General features: G+C 30.0%; 2 protein-coding genes across 3 annotated transcripts in view; one reads left to right on the top strand and one right to left on the bottom strand.

Annotated features, from left to right (window-relative positions):
- Positions 1–9,208, top strand: part of LOC109593892 (cytochrome P450 306a1) — a 65,796-nt gene extending 56,588 nt beyond the window's left edge. For both annotated transcript variants that reach the window (XM_049968340.1, XM_020009021.2), the window contains exons 4-8: positions 7,663–7,805; positions 7,856–8,058; positions 8,205–8,471; positions 8,518–8,885; positions 8,944–9,208. In XM_049968340.1, the coding sequence (XP_049824297.1) occupies positions 7,663–7,805; positions 7,856–8,058; positions 8,205–8,471; positions 8,518–8,885; positions 8,944–9,125 (1,163 nt within the window). In that variant the 3' untranslated portion in view covers positions 9,126–9,208. The remainder of the gene's footprint in view (positions 1–7,662; positions 7,806–7,855; positions 8,059–8,204; positions 8,472–8,517; positions 8,886–8,943) is intronic.
- An 871-nt stretch (positions 9,209–10,079) lies between these two features.
- On the bottom strand, positions 10,080–13,310 carry LOC109593938 (cytochrome P450 18a1). Its single transcript, XM_020009072.2, has 5 exons — positions 12,907–13,310; positions 11,891–12,279; positions 11,668–11,830; positions 11,341–11,605; positions 10,080–11,070 (listed from the first exon to the last, which is right to left on the bottom strand). The coding sequence occupies exons 1-5, from the start codon at positions 13,268–13,270 to the stop codon at positions 10,665–10,667; spliced, it is 1,587 nt and encodes a 528-aa protein (XP_019864631.2). The 5' UTR covers positions 13,271–13,310; the 3' UTR covers positions 10,080–10,664.
- Between the last annotated feature and the right edge of the window lie 5,014 nt (positions 13,311–18,324).

The following is an 18,324-nucleotide window of genomic DNA, read 5'->3' as shown; positions in this document are numbered from 1 at the left end:
CAAAATACCACGTAATTTTCACTTTTGCCATTTTATTCCATTTGTGTCCAACTTCGCTAAAAAAAGTCTCAAAATAGATTAATATTTTCCGATCTAATAATTTTCAATTATGACGTTAGAAGTCAATTTTAGGAAAACGAAAAAATAATGTACGTATTTGATTCATTATTTATTTAATTAAATTTTAAGATCTACGTTGTGTTTTGGGTTAAAAAATATGTATTTAAATGTCATATTTGCTTTATCAGTAAAAAATTAGTCTAAATAGTTTAGTGATCTTAATCTTTTATCTTCGAAGTAACAAGTTTAAATAAAAATAAAATACAAAGGTGAACAAACAAAGACACAATGAAGACTGAAGAGTTATCCAATTTAGTGCCAAAAATTTTAATCGAATTATTGTTCTATTGCCAACCAGTTTTTTAATTTTAATTTGTATCCAACATTAAAAAATCTGTCAAAGTAGATTAATATTTTCTGATTTTACAATTATGGCATTGGATGTTAATTTTAGGTAAACGAAAAAATATTTTACGTCTCTGATTCATGATCTATTTAATTAACATATATTTGCCGCTGCTGCTTCATCAGTTCAAAAATTAGCCATTAATAGTTACACAAATGTTAAGTAAGAAAAATATCCTTTAATGCTTTTAATTTATTAAGCAAATATATAAACATGTGAACCGAATTGAAAAGTTTAATGATCATAACCTTTTATCTTCGAAGTAACAAGTTTAAATACAAAAATAAAAAGGCGAACGAACAAAGGACCATGATGACTGGAGAGATTGTTCTCTAGAAAATTCATTCGGGTGGGTTTAAGAACCTCGATGGTAAAGACCTTTGGGGTCGTACATTTAAGAGTCTCACGTGATTTTTAACTTCGATTCACGTGTTTCCAGCATTCCTTCCTCGTATAAAATGCAGTGTGGTCCATTTAGAAAGAAAATATCTCCATAACTTCTATGATTTAATTGAAGGTAATTTTCATAAGTAATATTAGTTAAAAATAATCACGTTTTCAATTTTGTTTATTTACTTTTTACATTTTTATTTTAAATTTTAAGATTTTTGTACATATTATTTGAAAGTTTATGCTTTTCTTACATTGTATTTAAAATTATTTTTAGGATAAAATGGTGCATTAGTTCAAAAAACAACTTAAAGCAAGAAAAAAGCTATGATCAATGCATTTGAAGAAAATGCTGTAAGAGATGAAGATGCATTATTTTGGTTTTGTATGTTTAAAGTGGTAATGAACGTATTGAAGATGAACAACGTTAAGGTTGTCCTAAAACGTGCACCAATGAAGAAACCTGTTTACAAATGTATATATATATATATATATATATATATATATATCTTTAATTTGAGATGAACGATCACAAAAGAGCTTTAATGCAATAAATTTCATCAAAAAGTTGGACAAATAGATTCCACATAATTTAACTGAAGATAACAAAATTAGGCGTTTGTTGCATTGTTTGTCAGTTCTCTTCATTGTATGCAAAGCAAATAAGCTTTTTATTGATCATATTGCACAAGCAATAAAAAATAGGTTGATTATCACAATTTTCGTCAGTCTGGATTGGGATACTAATAAATTGAGTATCATCGATCAATGCTCCGTGGTCAATCAATGAACTACTGAAAAACGTAATCAAATGATCTTCTTCAGTTAATAGAAAATATTTGCTGTTATTTTTTAATGGCAATGTCGTATTGGATACCTAAAGAAAGCTTCAAAAAGTTAAATAGGAAATTTTACTTCATCCATCATGTATTCCCGTTATTTCGGCATGTTACTAATATTTATTTTTGTCATTGTCCAATTTTTTACGTAATAAACGGTTTAATTTGAAGTGAAGATTAAAATTGAGGTTGACCTTTTCTTCCAAGAACCTAGAATTTTTTTCAGGTGACATGATTTGCTTGTAAAACGCTAAAAATGGTCCTCAATAAAATTTTATACTATTACTCGAATAAAAATTCATATTAACTAAATTATAAAAAGAAATCTAACAAAATATAACAAAAATTATTTATACGCCAAAGTCCAATAACATTTTTTGATTAATCTGATATAACAACGAAATGTCTGTCTGACAAGTAAAAATTACGACACGCACTATTTGAAATTCGTTGCGGTTTCTATTTGGCCACGGGCTACTTTTCAAATCGTACTTAAATTAACAATTACGTGTCACATAAACCTTCTAAAATGCCATTGTTCCTTTGTTAATGATTCAATTTTTGATAAGTTTTCTGTTAGGCAACACATTTTAGTTCCGGTTAAAATAATTGATTATGTAAAATATAATAAGCAAGGATTAGTTGTTAATTATTGTAAATTCTATCCTTTAAAATTGAGTACAAAGGAGCTCATTCAACGCTTAATGAACCCATCCTGAAGACGGACGATCGGCGATGCTAATAACGAAGAAGAATGAGCCGAGAGGCCGAAAAAGGTTCAACGACCGAACGGCACACGGAGTCTAACCGCAACGCGGTTTCGGGAGGTCGGGCGTCTCTTTTTTTTTTGGGACCCACTGGGTCAGTGTGTCGCTTACGTCATCGACCATTGTCCCGGGCCCGAACGCACCATTTTTACGCTTTACCAACATCCCGTTCCCCGCACGCACTCTCAAATCTCATCGGCGCTTTTGGAAAGGAGCGCGAGAGAGAGAAAACGCATTTCGATTGGAGCCAGACCGAAAATCCGTTAGGTGCGTAACGCGGACCGCTGTTGCTAACGCATTGTGCGTGCGATAGTTCCTAGACCGAATTTCACGTGCAACAGACACAATGACGAAAGTCGCTGAACTTGTTGGTCACTCGGCTAGAAACGGATTAGGTGTTTGGTAACTGGATGATGATAATGATGATGATGGAGGATTTGTGGTTTTGTTGAAAGGCAGACGTAATGTGGTTAATTTAAAATGAGGATACCTTCGCAACTCCTTCAAACGTTTGATATTAAAGAACACTGGACAAACCAAAAAATATTTTTTATATCAACTGACCTAGGTCCTCTTTTATATTTTTTATTTCACTAAAGTAAATTAACTTTCTAACGTTTAACTTTAAAACAACGTTACTTTCTTTAAAATAACTTTTATTTAACAAAATAATAACCAATTATAATAAATAATTTTGCTAACTTTCTACAAGCACATTCATGCCAAGGAAATTCTAGATTCTTGGAAATGAATGAAAGACCAATCACAGTATTGAGCCCATCTTTAAAAATAAAGCGTTTAAGTAATATATATATATATATATATATAGTTATAGGGTCCATTTAACAATGGTATTTAATAATTGCATGATGATAATGGTGATGATGATGATAAAACATTTGTTATTCTATTTGAAGGAAAATACTGTGAGGTCAATTTAAAATGAAGACACCATCAAAACTTGTGTTGTAATTGTTTATCACTCGATATTAATGAATAATAAAATCACAAAAGTTAAACAATAATAAATTCTAGATAAACAGAGCCTTTTTATATTTTTTACATTAAAAAAATTGAAAATACCACTAACACACACTATACCACTAAAGAACATTTGTTATTCTATTTGAAGGGAAATACAGTGAAGTCAATTTAAAATGAAGACACCATCAAAACTTTATTTATCACTCTATTTTAATGAATAATAATTTCTCAAAAGTTAAATAAAAATAAATTCTAGGTTAACAGAGCCCTTTTTATATTATTTATATAATAAAAGTTGAAAAAAATAGTATTTTATTGTATACCTTTTACACCAGTAAGAAACATTTGTTGGAAATACAGTGAAATCAATTTCAAATGAAGACACCATCAAAACTTCATTGTTTATCACTCGATATTAATGAATAATAATATTACAAAAGTTAAACAATAATAATTTCTAGACAAACAGAACCTTTTTTATTTTTTTATATTAAAAAAGATTGAAAAAAATAGTATATTATATCTACCTTTTATGCCACTAAAGAACATTTGTGATTCTATTTGAAGGGAAGTCAATTTAAAATGAAGACACTATTGAAACTTCATTATTCATTCGATTTTAATGTATAATCTCTAACTTTTATGATACTAAAGAAATTTAGTTTATTTTTAATTTAATAATAACTTTTTAAAATAATTCTCATTGAACAAAATAATCACCATTTTAATAAATGGATAATTACCCAGAAAATTATAGGTTCTTGGAAATGAAGAAAAGATTGACCATAGTGTTGATTTCTCATTCAGAAACAAACTATTTATTAAGTAAAAAAATAAATAATGACAAAAATAATTAATAATCACATGGAGATATATCTGAAGTATTGTGGATGCTGTAGAACTTCCCATAAAACATTGTTTTTTAATAATTAGATGATGATGATAATGGAACATTTGTTGTTCTGTTCAAACACAAATATATTGTGGTCAATTTAAAATGAAGACATCTTCATAAGTTCTTTATTTATTACTCTATTTTAACGCATAATAATAGATCAAAGGTTCGACAATAAAAAATGGTGGATGGGTTAGAACATTGCTGTTTAATAACTAGATGTTGATGGTGGAACATTTGTTGTTTTGTTGGAACATAAATACAGTGTAACCAATCTAATATGAAGACACCTTCGTAATTTCCTTATTTATCACTCTATTTAATAAGGAATAATAATAGTTCTAAAGTTAGAGAATAATACATTTTAGATAAGCGAAAAAATATTTCCTGTTTCTTCAGAGCTAGATTCCTCTTTATATTTTTTTACTAAAAATTTGGACGAAATATCAAAATTTATTTTACCATTTGTACCACTAAAGTAATTTAATTTTCTAACGTAACTTTCTTTAAAAGAACTTTTCTTCATTTCAAATAACTGAGACTTTTCTGGGCCTGAATGTGCTTTTCGAATATTGAGAAAAATTATTTATTATTACTACTAGCCTAAGTATTGGCCGGATAGAACCCATTTAACATTGTTATTTAATAATTTAACCATGATAAAGATAATTACTGTGTGTTCAACTTAAAATGAAGATACCCTTGTAACTTTTTTAATTATTACTCGATGTTAACGAATAATTTAAAAGTTAGACAAAAAAGAACCCTATACCTGTCAAAAAATCTTTTCCGTGTCTTCAGATATAGGTCTTCTTCTATATTTTTTGTACTTGAAATTTTTAAGTATATAGTAATTTAACTTTCTTACGTTTAACTTTAAAATAACGTAACTTTTTTTAATTCGACAAAATAATTACTGTAATAAATAATATTTGCCAACTTTCTACAAGCATATTCTCAGAAAACGCACAGTTCTTGGAAATGGAGAATGTTCTTACTCAATATGTGTGAAATCTATTTATATTTGATGAAACCATTACATGGTACATCGTTTTAATTATTGATTTATGGACTGGCTTATTCCCAAACATATTGCATGATGATTTTACTCGCAATATTACTTACTTACTTCATTGGTACACGTTTTAGGACAATCTTATCGTTGTTCATCTTCAATGCATTCATGAACACTTAAAACCTAAATCGTACGTATTCATCACTTGCAGCATTTTCTGCACATGCAATAGAACATGCAGTTCTCGCTTTTGTTGTTTTATGCTGATTTTTGAACTAATAAAGCAAATTTACATGCATCATAGTATTGAATGCACCATTTTTAACACAAAAATAGATTTAAATAAAATGTAAGAGAACATAAAAAGGTTTTCAAATAATATATAATTATATACAAATAGTTTCATACAAAAATCTTAAAGTATATAAACATTTATTAAAAGAAATCATTTTATCATAAAAGTTTATAAAGGTATTTCTATTCTAAATGGACCGCTCCACTTTTTATACGAGAAAGGAATGTTGGAAACACGTGAATCAAAGTTGAGAACTACGTGAAACTCTTAAATGTACGACCCCAAAGGTCTTTACCATCGAGGTTCTTAGACCCACCCGAAAGAATTTTTTAGACAACAACCTTTCTAGTCTTCTTTATTTTTTTCATTGGTAAAGGTTTTAAGAAGACATCTTCAATAAATTTATTATCGCTTTTAAACCAACACAACCAAAATCATCCTCATTTCATCACATGCAGTATCTTTTCCAAATACATTGTGTATGCAACATCTTACTTTTGTTGCCTTATTCAAATAAGTTTATTTTTGGATTATAAAATTAATTTGCATGAATACACTACAAGTAAATAAAAGTATGTTTAGAAAAAGCATAAAATATAATATAACAATTTTAATACAAAAATATTAAAATATATTATACAAATTTATTAAAATAAATCATTAACCAAAAACATTATTACTTTTTCCAAATATTATAAATTGTAATGATTATCAAATTATAATAAACAGTTATGGGGACGCTTCCATTCGAAATGGGTCATACTGCATCTTAAACAAGGTGGGAATGCTGGAAATACATGAATCGAAGTTGGGAATCACGTGAGACTTTTAAATGTACGACCTCAAAGGTCTTTACCATCGAGGTTCTTAAACTCACCCGAATGAATTTTCTAGAGAACAACCTTTCCAGTCTTCATCGTCCTTTTGTTCGTTCACCTTTTTAATGGTATTTTTCTTTAAACTTGTTACTTCGAACATAAAAGATTAAGTTCATTAAACTTTTCAGTCTGCCCCTTAATTTGATTCAATTTTACCTGATTCACACATTTATATGTTATGTATTTAATAAATTAGTAACATTAAAGGACATTTCGCTTTAATTTATCATATGTGTAACTATTAATTTATCTTTTTTAGTCCTCCCGGACTCCCGAGGAAAAAAAACATTGATATTTTTCCACTTTTCAAACTTGTTTTTGTCATACCACATTTAAAATGAATTTTAATTGGTGCAACAGAATTTTTTTGAAAAATTTCAACCCAAAAAATATCACGTATTCCGTAGACATTTCGCCGTGCAGAAATTCTCGACACAAGGACAACAGTTGGAATTGTGAACCCGCTCTCGAAAGGTACATAACCGGAGCCGAAGAATTCTACACATGTCCGGTGACTAAGCCGATGTCGATTTTTTTCCCAGCAAACACTCTCGCTGTCATTTTAAACGGATTTTTATCCAAACACTATATCGGAAAAATCGTTATTTATTTAACTGGATAATGATCTGAGTTTTACTGGTTTTAAAGTATTCCTTGAACTAAAAATTTTAGGTTTAATAAACGATAAGTTCGATCTGATTAAGATAATTCTGATTTTATCAAAAGACGCCGAAAAATACAACGCAAAAATATGCTATCTACGAAAAATAACTTATTGAGGGCATCAATTTTTAAGTATTGTTCATATTTTCATGTAGGCAATGGAAGATTTAAATTACTTGAAATAATCTGTCTGTCTACATATAAATTTTTAAAGCTCCTTGGACTCGTTTACTAAATAAATTCGAGGGTTGAGGTTGAACTGTGAAATAAATGTGTGAGTCACCAGAGTAGAATTTATTTTGTTCACACACAAACCACCCAAGTTTTCTACCTCTAATGGTTACAAATTCCTAACCAACGTTAAAAATAACTTGTTTTTCTCAGAATTGATCTTTCGTGAAATATTTATTTAGATTTCTGGGGTCGAGTACCACTCATTGTACCATTACGTTTAACGTTTACTGTTGAAGGTTTGATTTGTGCCGAGGGTGAAAGATGGAAAGACCAACGGAAATTCATCCACCACGCCTTAAGACAATTCGGGGCGTCGAAAATCGGAAAACGAGACAAAATGGAACAACTAATCATGGAAAATGCCTTAGATTTTGTCAAAGTATATTAAACATGTTTGATTTTAAACATTTTTACCGGATATTTTTGCAGTTCGTCAAAGAGAAAGGTAAAGAAGTACGTCTTGATCCTTTGGAAGGCTTAAGACACAGCTTAGGGTCAGTCATAAACGACATAGTTTTTGGAAAATCGTGGAGTCGAGACGACGAAACTTGGAAGTGGTTGCAACATTTGCAGGAAGAAGGAACGAAACATATTGGAGTTGCAGGACCTCTCAATTTCCTCTCTTTCTTAATGTAAGTTTCTAAAAATTATACAATCACTTTAGGCTAATTAGTGACTGTTTGGTAACAAGTAAAATTTGTTGCAAATTTTTGACAGTTTTCACTTTTTATCACGTGTTGCATTTGACAGAAGTGCGAATTGATTTCTCTTTCATCAGCAAAATTCCAATATACCGCAAAACAATGGAATTCTTAATGGAGGGAAAATTGGAAACTCATAAAGTCTATCAACAATTGATCGATGAGCAAGAGAAATTCATGAAAAGTGTCGACTATGCATCGAACGAAAACCTAATCCAGGCATTCCTGCAAGAGAGACATAGAAGAAACGGAACCAATAACGAATATTACTGCGACCAGCAGTTCTACCATTTGTTAGCTGATGTCTTTGGAGCCGGTTTAGATACCACCCTAACCACTATGAGGTAATTAGTTTCTCTTCGTAAGTACGACATTAAACGGCGTTTTTAGATGGTACTTGTTGTACATGGCCACAAATTCGGAAATACAAAAAGCTGTCAGATCTCAAATCAATGAAATGGTACCAAATAGCAACTTATCCCTCAACGACTTATGGAAACTACCATTGGTCGAGGCGTCCATTATGGAGGCTCAAAGAATCAGATCGGTAGTACCAGTTGGAATACCACACGGCTCTTTGGACTATTTAGAAATAGGGGGTTACAAGGTACCACCGAACACTATGTTGATACCCTTGCAGTGGGCCATACACATGAACGAAGACATTTTCCCCGACCCCGAACGATTTGACCCCCACAGGTTTTTGGATGAAGATGGTAATTTGTGCAGGAACGATTATTTTATGCCCTTTCAAACAGGTACTATTTCCAAGGGTACTCTTGATATTTTAATAAATTACTTGTCGTTTCTTTAAAGGCAAACGTATGTGTATTGGCGACGAATTGGCCAGAATGTTATTGTTCCTTTTCTGTGCTACGATTGTTCAAAATTTTGAGTTGAGCGTTGAAGATTTGAAGAAGGTCGATTTAACTGGAGACTGTGGAATAACTTTGACTCCTAAACCTCAAAAAATTATTTTTAAAGATCTGTACATGTGAAAGTTTTGATTTTTACTGAGTAAATAATCATCAAAGTTTAATTTTTTTATAATTTTTTTATATGATATATGGAATTATATATAGATTTTTTAAGTTTATAACTTTTATTCAAACATTTTTTTAATATTTTTTTGATTTGAAATAGTTTTTTAGGTTTTATATTTATATTTTAGAAAATTACGTACATAAAAAACTTTGTAATTTTAATTTTAATAAAATTGTTAAAAATTTAGTCACACCTTTATTTATTTCTTTTTAAAACACCATAGGGAAAGTGGACAGTTGTTTTAAGATTATTCTAATAAAAATTCACTTCAATTAATTCTCTTGTTTCTAAAATTTCTTATCAATTAATCTGGATCATCGACCTTCCCCCTCCACAAAAAATTCCGTATCCGCCTCTGAAAGTAAGTATGTTTTGTTAATGTTTAATTATAATTAGGTCAATTACCAAAATTTATTTGCATGTATTTATAAAACCATTAAAATGTTTTTAATTACGTTATTTAAGATAAACATAAATTAATTTTGATTAATAAATCGTGCAATATTTACTTGACATTTTTGAACTTGTTTATTAATAAGTTTGACAAACAAATTGCAAACAGAACGACGAAAGTACATTTTTTTAATTAACATCTCTGAATTTCTCTAATTATAATGACGGACATAAATATTAATCATATGAATTTCTGTTGGTTATTACAAGTCAGACGTAAAAAAATGTGTCTGTTTAGCACAATTTATTCCAGGTTTCGAATTAATCTTATGTAAAACGATTCCTTTTCTTGAGCAACAATATACAATTAAATTAAAAATTTGAAACGTCTAGACAATATTTCAGACCTAATTTGGAATTGGAACTATTCGTTATGTTTATATTATTATTTTTGTTTAATTGTTTATAATATTTGATTTTTTAAATTGTGAGGGTTGAAATAAATGCACATGGTATATTAAAAAATTAATTTATTTAATTGTACGGTTTTGTTGAAAATATTAAATAACAATATTCTTAAAATAAGTCTTGCTCTCTATTAAACTATACAAATCAGCAAGATTGCAACAATAAAACTCGTTATATACAATATCACTTAAAAACTAGATGATAAATGAAATTGGTGATTGGTTTCCATTGGAAACAATTAATAAATAAGCTACCTCGTTTTCATTCACAGATCCATAAAATAAAAATAGGTAACACACGTCGATGATGAGTAACTCCAAAGTAACAAAGCAATACAAAATAGGTAGTAATCGGGGAAAAATGGTAAAAAAATAATAAGTAACTATGAACCATTCTCGGAGTCACAAATGAAATGAATATGACTAGCAAAAACAAAATAACTACGTAAAGTAAAGCCTAATTAATACTAAAAACAACAATGAACACATCAGCGCACAGCCGATCGAGTCGGAGATCCAATTCTACTTGTAGAATGTCTTCGTTTATACCTATAAGTACGGCGCCTCGTAATAATAAAATTGATAGGAACACACTCGTAACCGTGCTCAAAAGTTCGCCACATCACTGTCCCACTAGTGCGAGCCGGCGGGTCTCAGCAACGGCGAAATGAAGTCCCATTCCATGGTGCGAGGCGTCAGAGTCACCCTGAAGGCGTCCGGGCTGATGGTCACGCCCGCGTTGCCCTTCAAACTGGGCAGCGTCTCGCCGGCGGGCACGCTCACGTCGAACGCGTGTAGCAGCGACGAGAAGAACAGGAACAGCTCCATTCTGGCAAGGATCTCGCCCAGACACATCCTCCTTCCGACACCGAAGGGAAGGAAGTACTCGGGCTTCTGCACTTTGCCCTCGGCGTTTATGAAGCGGGAGGGGTTGAAGCGTTCCGGCTCGTCCCACAGGGTTGGGTCCATGTGGACGGCGTGCAGTAGTGGTACCACTTGCGCGTGCTGGGGCAGGTGGAAGCCGTTGATTTTCACATCCCTGCAACCAAAACGAATGTCGGTTAGCTATTGAATATGAGTTGGTTGAACCCCATTACATAATTATAATTCATTGTCTTGCTTTTAAAATTCGTCCTGCGTGTAGGTTACAAAATGTTTAAGAAATCGTCTGATTGGACGGCGGGTCATCGACCGAAATATATGTATGGATTTTAGGCTTATAACTTTCACTTTTTTCGCAGGTGTGATGTGTGAACCTAACACGTTCAAAAATGTCAGACGCAACTAATTGATTTTCTCTAATAATTACCTGGTGGGGGCGTGTGTGGTTCCCATGGGAACGATGCTAGAGATCCTCAACACTTCCAGGATGGTCGATTCGGTTACTGGTAAGTAAGCCAAGTCTTCCAGCTTGGGAAGTCTTTGACGACCGACCACCTGGTCCATTTCTTCCTGCACCGACCTCATCACGTCCGGATTGTGCAACATGAACAGCACAGCCCATTGCAACGAACTCTTTATGGTCTCCATTCCTGCTGAGAACATGTCACCCATTATCTGTTGAATCTGGCGATCTGTAGAACAATAAATAAACGTGTTAAATTTGGTACTGTGTTTTAAAGTGGGCTCGTCTTACCGTGGTCTTTGCCTTCAAACAAATGGTGACCAGTTCCTTCTTCGTTAGCTTTTTGGATTTCGAAGAGGTAGGTGTCCAGAAGATCTCTCAGGTGGCTTGGGTCAAAAGTTCTGCGATGCTCATCGATGGTTTCTTGCAAGAACTCTCCCATTTCGGCACGATTCTGAACAAGAAAAATATCCATCAGTCCCGCTCACACGACAATCAAAACGTTTCAATTTACCTTAGCAATTTTCTGCCTGGTAGCATTGTGTCCGGGCATGTACTTCAAAATGGGGATGAACAAGGCCGCCTCCAAGCTGCCGAACAGTTTGAATCCCTCATCGATCAAATCCATGAATCTCTTAAACCTCTGGTCGTTGTGGGAGAACCTGACGGACATGAGGACGTCGCAGATCACGTTCGAAATGGAGACGGCGAACACCGGATTCAGATCGATGGGTTCGTCCTTGTGGGCGCGCAGGACGCACAGGAATTCCTCGACCTCGTTCATTATCCTGTTCTCCATTTGGACTTTGCGGGCGCCTATGTACGACATGCCGAAGTGGCGGAGGCCGTCGTGCAGGAATCGACGCTGGTCCTTCCACAGTTTACCCGCCGTGTTTATCACGCCTGCATCAAGCAATCGGAATTGATGATAAATATTTTGCCTATTTGAGTAGTTGATCTGTATGATCTTTAGTTAGGTTAGGTTAGGTCAAACTGAATTCAGTTACGTTAGGTTAGTTCGAAGTTGATTTAGTATAAACATGTTTGATTTCTCTTTTAATCGGATGAAATATTATCTAATTTTAGAAATGAATCTCTAAAAAAACTGGATGCAAGTTTCACCTTTAATGTTTTGACCAAATTAAAAACAACAAACCAATAAAAATTTAAGTAAAACAATTTCGAAACAATTCTGATGGATTTAAGCAGATTGCAACAGTTAACGAAACCCAAACGAAAAAGTGGAAAAATTTCTTTATCGCACGCGCTAATTGCGTTAATTCGTCCAAATTTCGAAAACAAACTTGTAACACTTCTGAAGAGTAACGGAAACGTAGCCGATCTTAAAAAAAAACGGCAAGGTGAATTCGCTGAATAAAACTGGGTTACAATTGATACGATATCGAGCTGATAACAATGATCACTTTTACTTAAAAATGACCTATGAAGGCCATAGTAAGTGTGTCAGGCATATGCCAGCCAGCGTTCAATTGAGCGGGTGAGTAAATAAGAGTGAAGAAAGAGACTTACCGTAGCCGCCCAGGATGTTGGTGAATTCGGTGGTCGGTCTTCCGGTGAACTCCTCCTTGCGGAACGCGTCCCGGATCAGCTTGTAATCGCTGAGGACGATGATCAGCTGGGAGCCGAGCCGCGTGGAGAACAGGGAACCATACTTGTGGGTGAGGTCCCTGAAGTGGAGATGCAGATCGCCCTTGAGCGAGGGCAGGGAGCCGAGTATCGGCAGGCCCCATGGTCCCGGCGGCAGTTGCAGGATCTCCCGCAGGACCTGCAGTCCACGAACTAAGAGGAGCACAGCGAAAAACACAACGAGAAAGTTCGCGGAAAAGTGCTCGATCATAACACCGGACAGCACTTTTGCACTATACACAAACATTGCAGTGATGCACCCGCTCGTTGGAATCTTGCTAAAGGTGCACAATATCTATTGATGTGTCATTATAGTAAGCATTGCTTTTATACATAGGTCTACTACTAAGTTTGTGTGGCGGAGTGGGAGCGAGTGTCGCTCCTCCCCGACCAAGAACACCAATGGTAACCCGGTGATCTTCTCCGTGCGGTCGGCGGTGCGGTGATACACGGTTCATTCATCAGTTGATCAGTTGCATGCGGACTGTTCTCTCCGTAGCACACAGCATCAACGCCACATCTCATCTCATCTCATCTCAATCATCTTCCTACTCCTTTAACGTTATTCGTTTATGCTGTGGCACTTTATTTGTTATTATTTTTTTTTTCTTTCTCTCTCAAAATGCACAATGTAAAAGTGTGGCGATTCGCTTACAAAAAATTGCCTACTTTTCATCATTGTTATTATTCAATTGGACACATTTTTACTGTATAATTAGAGAATATCATGACACGAATTTCTTCATCCGAAATTTTCGGATTGTCCTCATTCTTTTTTTTACGGCGCTATAATTACATAAATCGTGGCAGCGAAAAAATGTAATTTCAGTAAAAATGAACCTACATAAATGGTTCCTTGTTGATGACTAATTATTTTTTTCAAATACATTACTCAAGTATGTTGTGGATTAAAACACAAGTCATATTTTCAAAAGGTGAATTTATTATTTTAAAAATTAAAAAAAAAAAATAATATTTAATATTTTTAACTCTTTGAAGATAATTTTTAGATCACAAATATTTTAAACATTAAAAAAAAATAAATCAAATATTTATGATCCAAAAACTAACTTCAAACAGTTAAAAATATTAAAACTAAAAATAATTTAAGCAAAATCTGTATGTTTAATTGAATTTAAAAAAAATATGAATTGATACATATTACTGTAAACAGTAAAATATTTTATTTAATACTTTTTCAATTCTTTTAATTTTATAAATAAAAAATTAAAATATAAACAAATATATTTAAATTAAAAATATATTAGAATTTTTTTTTATTTTTTAAACATTTATTAAAAAATATTTTTATCTACTATTTTATATTAAGAATAAATATGCTTAAAACTTAAAAAATAAATTTAAACATCTATTATAAAAACAAATGATATACATTTACCCAAATATGTTTAATTAAAAAATGAATGAAAAATTTCATTTTACACAAATATTTTAATTACTCTATTATAAATTTTTATTAAAAAATTGTTTATTTACTATTTTTCCCATATTAATTGTAATAAAGAAAATAAAATAAAATTATCCATAAAACATTTTTCAACCTCTAATATTTAAAAAATTATAATGAATAAATTTAATTAAAATAAGACTTCTTTATAATAAATATATTTGCATTTAATCTTATTATTTATTAAAATATATTTTTTAATTTTTTTTTTTTTTCACAACTTTTATCTTATGAAGTCGTATTAAAAATTTGTATTAGAACCATTTTTATATAATTTTTAATTACTTTTCACATATTAATTTTATAAAAAAGGAAATAATTATTAAATAAAATATATCTAAAAAAAATTTTAACTGTTAAATATATTAGAAAAAAAAATTAATAAATATTAGCTTTATTAGGCATAAATTTTAAGTATTTATATTTTAATATATTTAAAAAAAAATTAATAAATATTAATCATAAAATGTTTAAACAAATTTATACATAAGTATAAACTTTTATGAAAAAGTAATTTTATCTACTATTTTTATGACATAATAATTTTATAAGACTCAAAAAATAAATTTAAACAGCTAAAAACACAAAATTAATAAATTTAACCAAAAATACTTATTTTTTTATTTATATAATTTTTTAATATTTTTTTTATTTTTATTATATTTCGCATATTAATATTATAACAAAAAAAATAAAATAAATATGTCCATAAAAATCTTTTAATTAAAAAATGTTTTTTTTTATTTTATCAATAATAATTTTTTATATATTTAATTAATAATTATTAATCTAAAAAAACTTCGAACAACTAAAAACAAAAAAATCAATAAATTTAAAAATAATTTAAAAATAATTATATATTGAAAATATAATTTTAAACAACTACTTTTTTATTCATATAATTTCTTAATATTTTTTTTATTTTTGCATATTAATTTTATAACAAAGAAAATAAAATAAATATGTCCATAAAAATCATTTCAACAGTTAAAAATATTAAAAAAAATTATAATCTATAATTTAAATTAAAAAATAATTTTTATATAACAATAAATCTGTTTGTATTTATGTATGTTCCCTAAATAAATTATTATTTTTTTTAAATATTTTTTATTTTATAATTTAAATTAATTTTTAATGATTTTTTATAAAAAAGAAACTAAATAATTTAAAAAAATCACATATTAATTTGAATTAAAACCAAAAAAATATTTGTGACCTAAAAACTAAATTAAATATTCAAATTAGTATTTTTTGATCACATATTAATTTTAATAAGAAATTGGAGAAAATATCTTTAATCCCGAATACCATCTAACAGAGGAACATATTAAAAAATTTGTTTAATAAAATATAAAAAATACAATTTTATACATGTAAAATGGCAGAAACTTCATATTTTTAACCACAGAAAAGTTTAATTGAACATAGTAGCATTAAAATGTAGTTCTAACAGTACAAACAACAAAGTCCTGTGTCGTAATTTATTAAACAGCATTTATTTAACATTTGACACTAATAAAACGTTGATAACTCGCTTAACGTAACGTAATGCATACAATCAAAAACAAAAACAAAACCTTCACTTTGACTAGGCCAATATCGTTTTTATTTTTCAACATTTTTTTAATGCGAGAAAATCTACGTTTCACTAAGGTAAAACGCAACAAACAAATTAGGAAGTGAACCCATTAAAAGGAGATAAAGATAAAAACGAACAGTCTGGAAGGTTCAACCCCCCAGAAGTTGTTTACCGCGAACAAATTCAAAGGAAAACTCGTCCGATTTGTCTGGTAAATTCTGCGGTGCGTGTCACTAATATAAATGAACAAACAGAGAACGTAGTAAACAAAATCTGTTTATTCCACAGGGTTAATTGCAATGTTATTTATGACGATATGATTTTTAATGACCCTGTATAGAGAATGTTCCTCGTTCCAAATACTTCACGTGCGTCGTTCGCGTTAATTTCACACATGTCCAGTTCATTTACCTGTCGCTAAATATTTTATAGATATCGATTAAATATAATTGAAAATCAGCATAAACAAATTTTTAGTTTATTGTTGTGTCTGATAACGTTTGTGATTCATTATTTCCAATTGCCGATTCACTTTATCAGTCATTGCCGTATTTATGTATATTAATTATTTTCGTCTCATAGAAATTAATTTTGCAATCAGAGGAATTTCGTAGAAAGTCTCAATCGTCTCTCAGTAATCCCATATGAGACAAATTTCATAAAGTGGTCTCAAAATTTTAATATTTATAAAGTTGTTTTACATAATTTTTGCCAATTTTAGTGAGGCACCTTCTTTTCAAAATAACTTATTAAAAAGTTTAATGCATCAAATTAAGGTTAAATAGTTTCTTTATACCTTCGCATTGAAAAAATATGTATAAACGATTGTAAAATTTATTGAACCCAATGTATGACCTTAAAATTAATTAGATTTAAGCTTTAAGTAGGCATAAGTTTTACGTTTATCTCAATCAAGTTCAAACTTTAAATTATGATAGTCCAGAGTATTATAAACAATCCTATATGTTGATCCATAACTAGCTTTAAATAAAAGTTATTAGGCTTATTTGCAAGTGAGTCTATTGATTATGTCTCATATTTGCACCGTTACATTTCCGACTGATTTTAAAATATTATAAAATATCAAGTAAGTAGCATATAACAGAGTTTATTACACTAAATTAAATAAAATAAACATTTCCTTAATAACTTCCAGCAAATTGTATTTGACTAGATATATTTAATTATAACATACCATGTTAAAAATGCATTTTTTTATTTTAATATTATTGATTCTTTATTTTCAATATTTAATTAATTTGACGTGAAATGATTACTAATTAAAAGCTTAATATATAACTTATACTACTTATAAACACTTGTAACATAATTGGAATCAGTTTATAATTTACTCGACTTTGAACAGCGATTTTTGCACGCTTATTAAAATGCTGTTGAAGATTTTTCCGTCGATCATTGTAAATAAAATGAATAAAATGCATCATTGTGTCTGATTCCTGCTAATCTTTTTGCACCACTGAACAAATGTAAAAAAATATTTAAATTATTTTATTATCTCAATAAAATAATAATTAAAACTTCTCTAATGTTTGCGAATAACTAACGTAAAATTTTATTGGCAGAATAAGGTAAATGTTGACATATTTTGCTATCGTAAGTTTTAAAGAACGTGATTTATATCATGTATCAACCTTTAAAAAATTGTATAGTTAATAATTAAACTATTCCCTTTTAAGATTAACGATGAATAACTATACCTTTCTAACAAAATTCTGTATATATTGTCCATTAAATTTATCAACTCTTTTATAATGCAGCAGCACAATATGACAGAAAAATATGTAAAATTAATAAACTTTTATAATAATAATTTTATTAACTTTTTTGGGGGTCCAAAGTTATTTAAGTTTTTATTTAATCACTTAAATTTATTACATTTGTTAAAATTAACAGCTAATAACTAAAGTTATTCCTTTTAAGTAGATAATTTTTCACAATTTTTTTTTTCGTCATTAAAAATCTTTTTTTGTAAACTACGACACATTTATCAGGAAAATGTCTGCTTTTTATATATTTACTTTTTTCTAATTAACATCAACTTTTGAAGTTTTTTAAATTTAATTTAATGGTGGTTCTTCGTTAATCTACAATTTTTTATAAATGTCTATTAAAATATTTATAATCTTTTTGCAATTATCAAAAGACTTTTGCTGAGAAGAATAAATTGTATTTTTTTTTTTTTTGGATCACTTCATTTTACTTACTTATTTTAATCAAAATTTTTATATCT

The sequence above is a fragment of the Aethina tumida genome, chromosome 5, assembly GCF_024364675.1.
Source record: "Aethina tumida isolate Nest 87 chromosome 5, icAetTumi1.1, whole genome shotgun sequence".
NCBI lineage: Eukaryota > Metazoa > Arthropoda > Insecta > Coleoptera > Nitidulidae > Aethina > Aethina tumida.
This window is presented reverse-complemented; position numbering and strand designations above follow the sequence as displayed.

What these genes read in the sequence shown, in the direction of transcription:
- LOC109593938 (XM_020009072.2), bottom strand. Translation starts at nt 13,270, where the DNA reads ATGTTTGTGTATAGTGCAAAAGTGCTGTCCGGTGTTATGATCGAGCAC. An exon ending in CAACATCCTGGGCGGCTACG is followed by an intron (nt 12,280 to 12,906) that starts GTAAGTCTCTTT and finishes TGCTTGATGCAG; the next exon opens with GCGTGATAAACACGGCGGGT. An exon ending in ACCACACACGCCCCCACCAG is followed by an intron (nt 11,071 to 11,340) that starts GTAATTATTAGA and finishes TTTTGGTTGCAG; the next exon opens with GGATGTGAAAATCAACGGCT.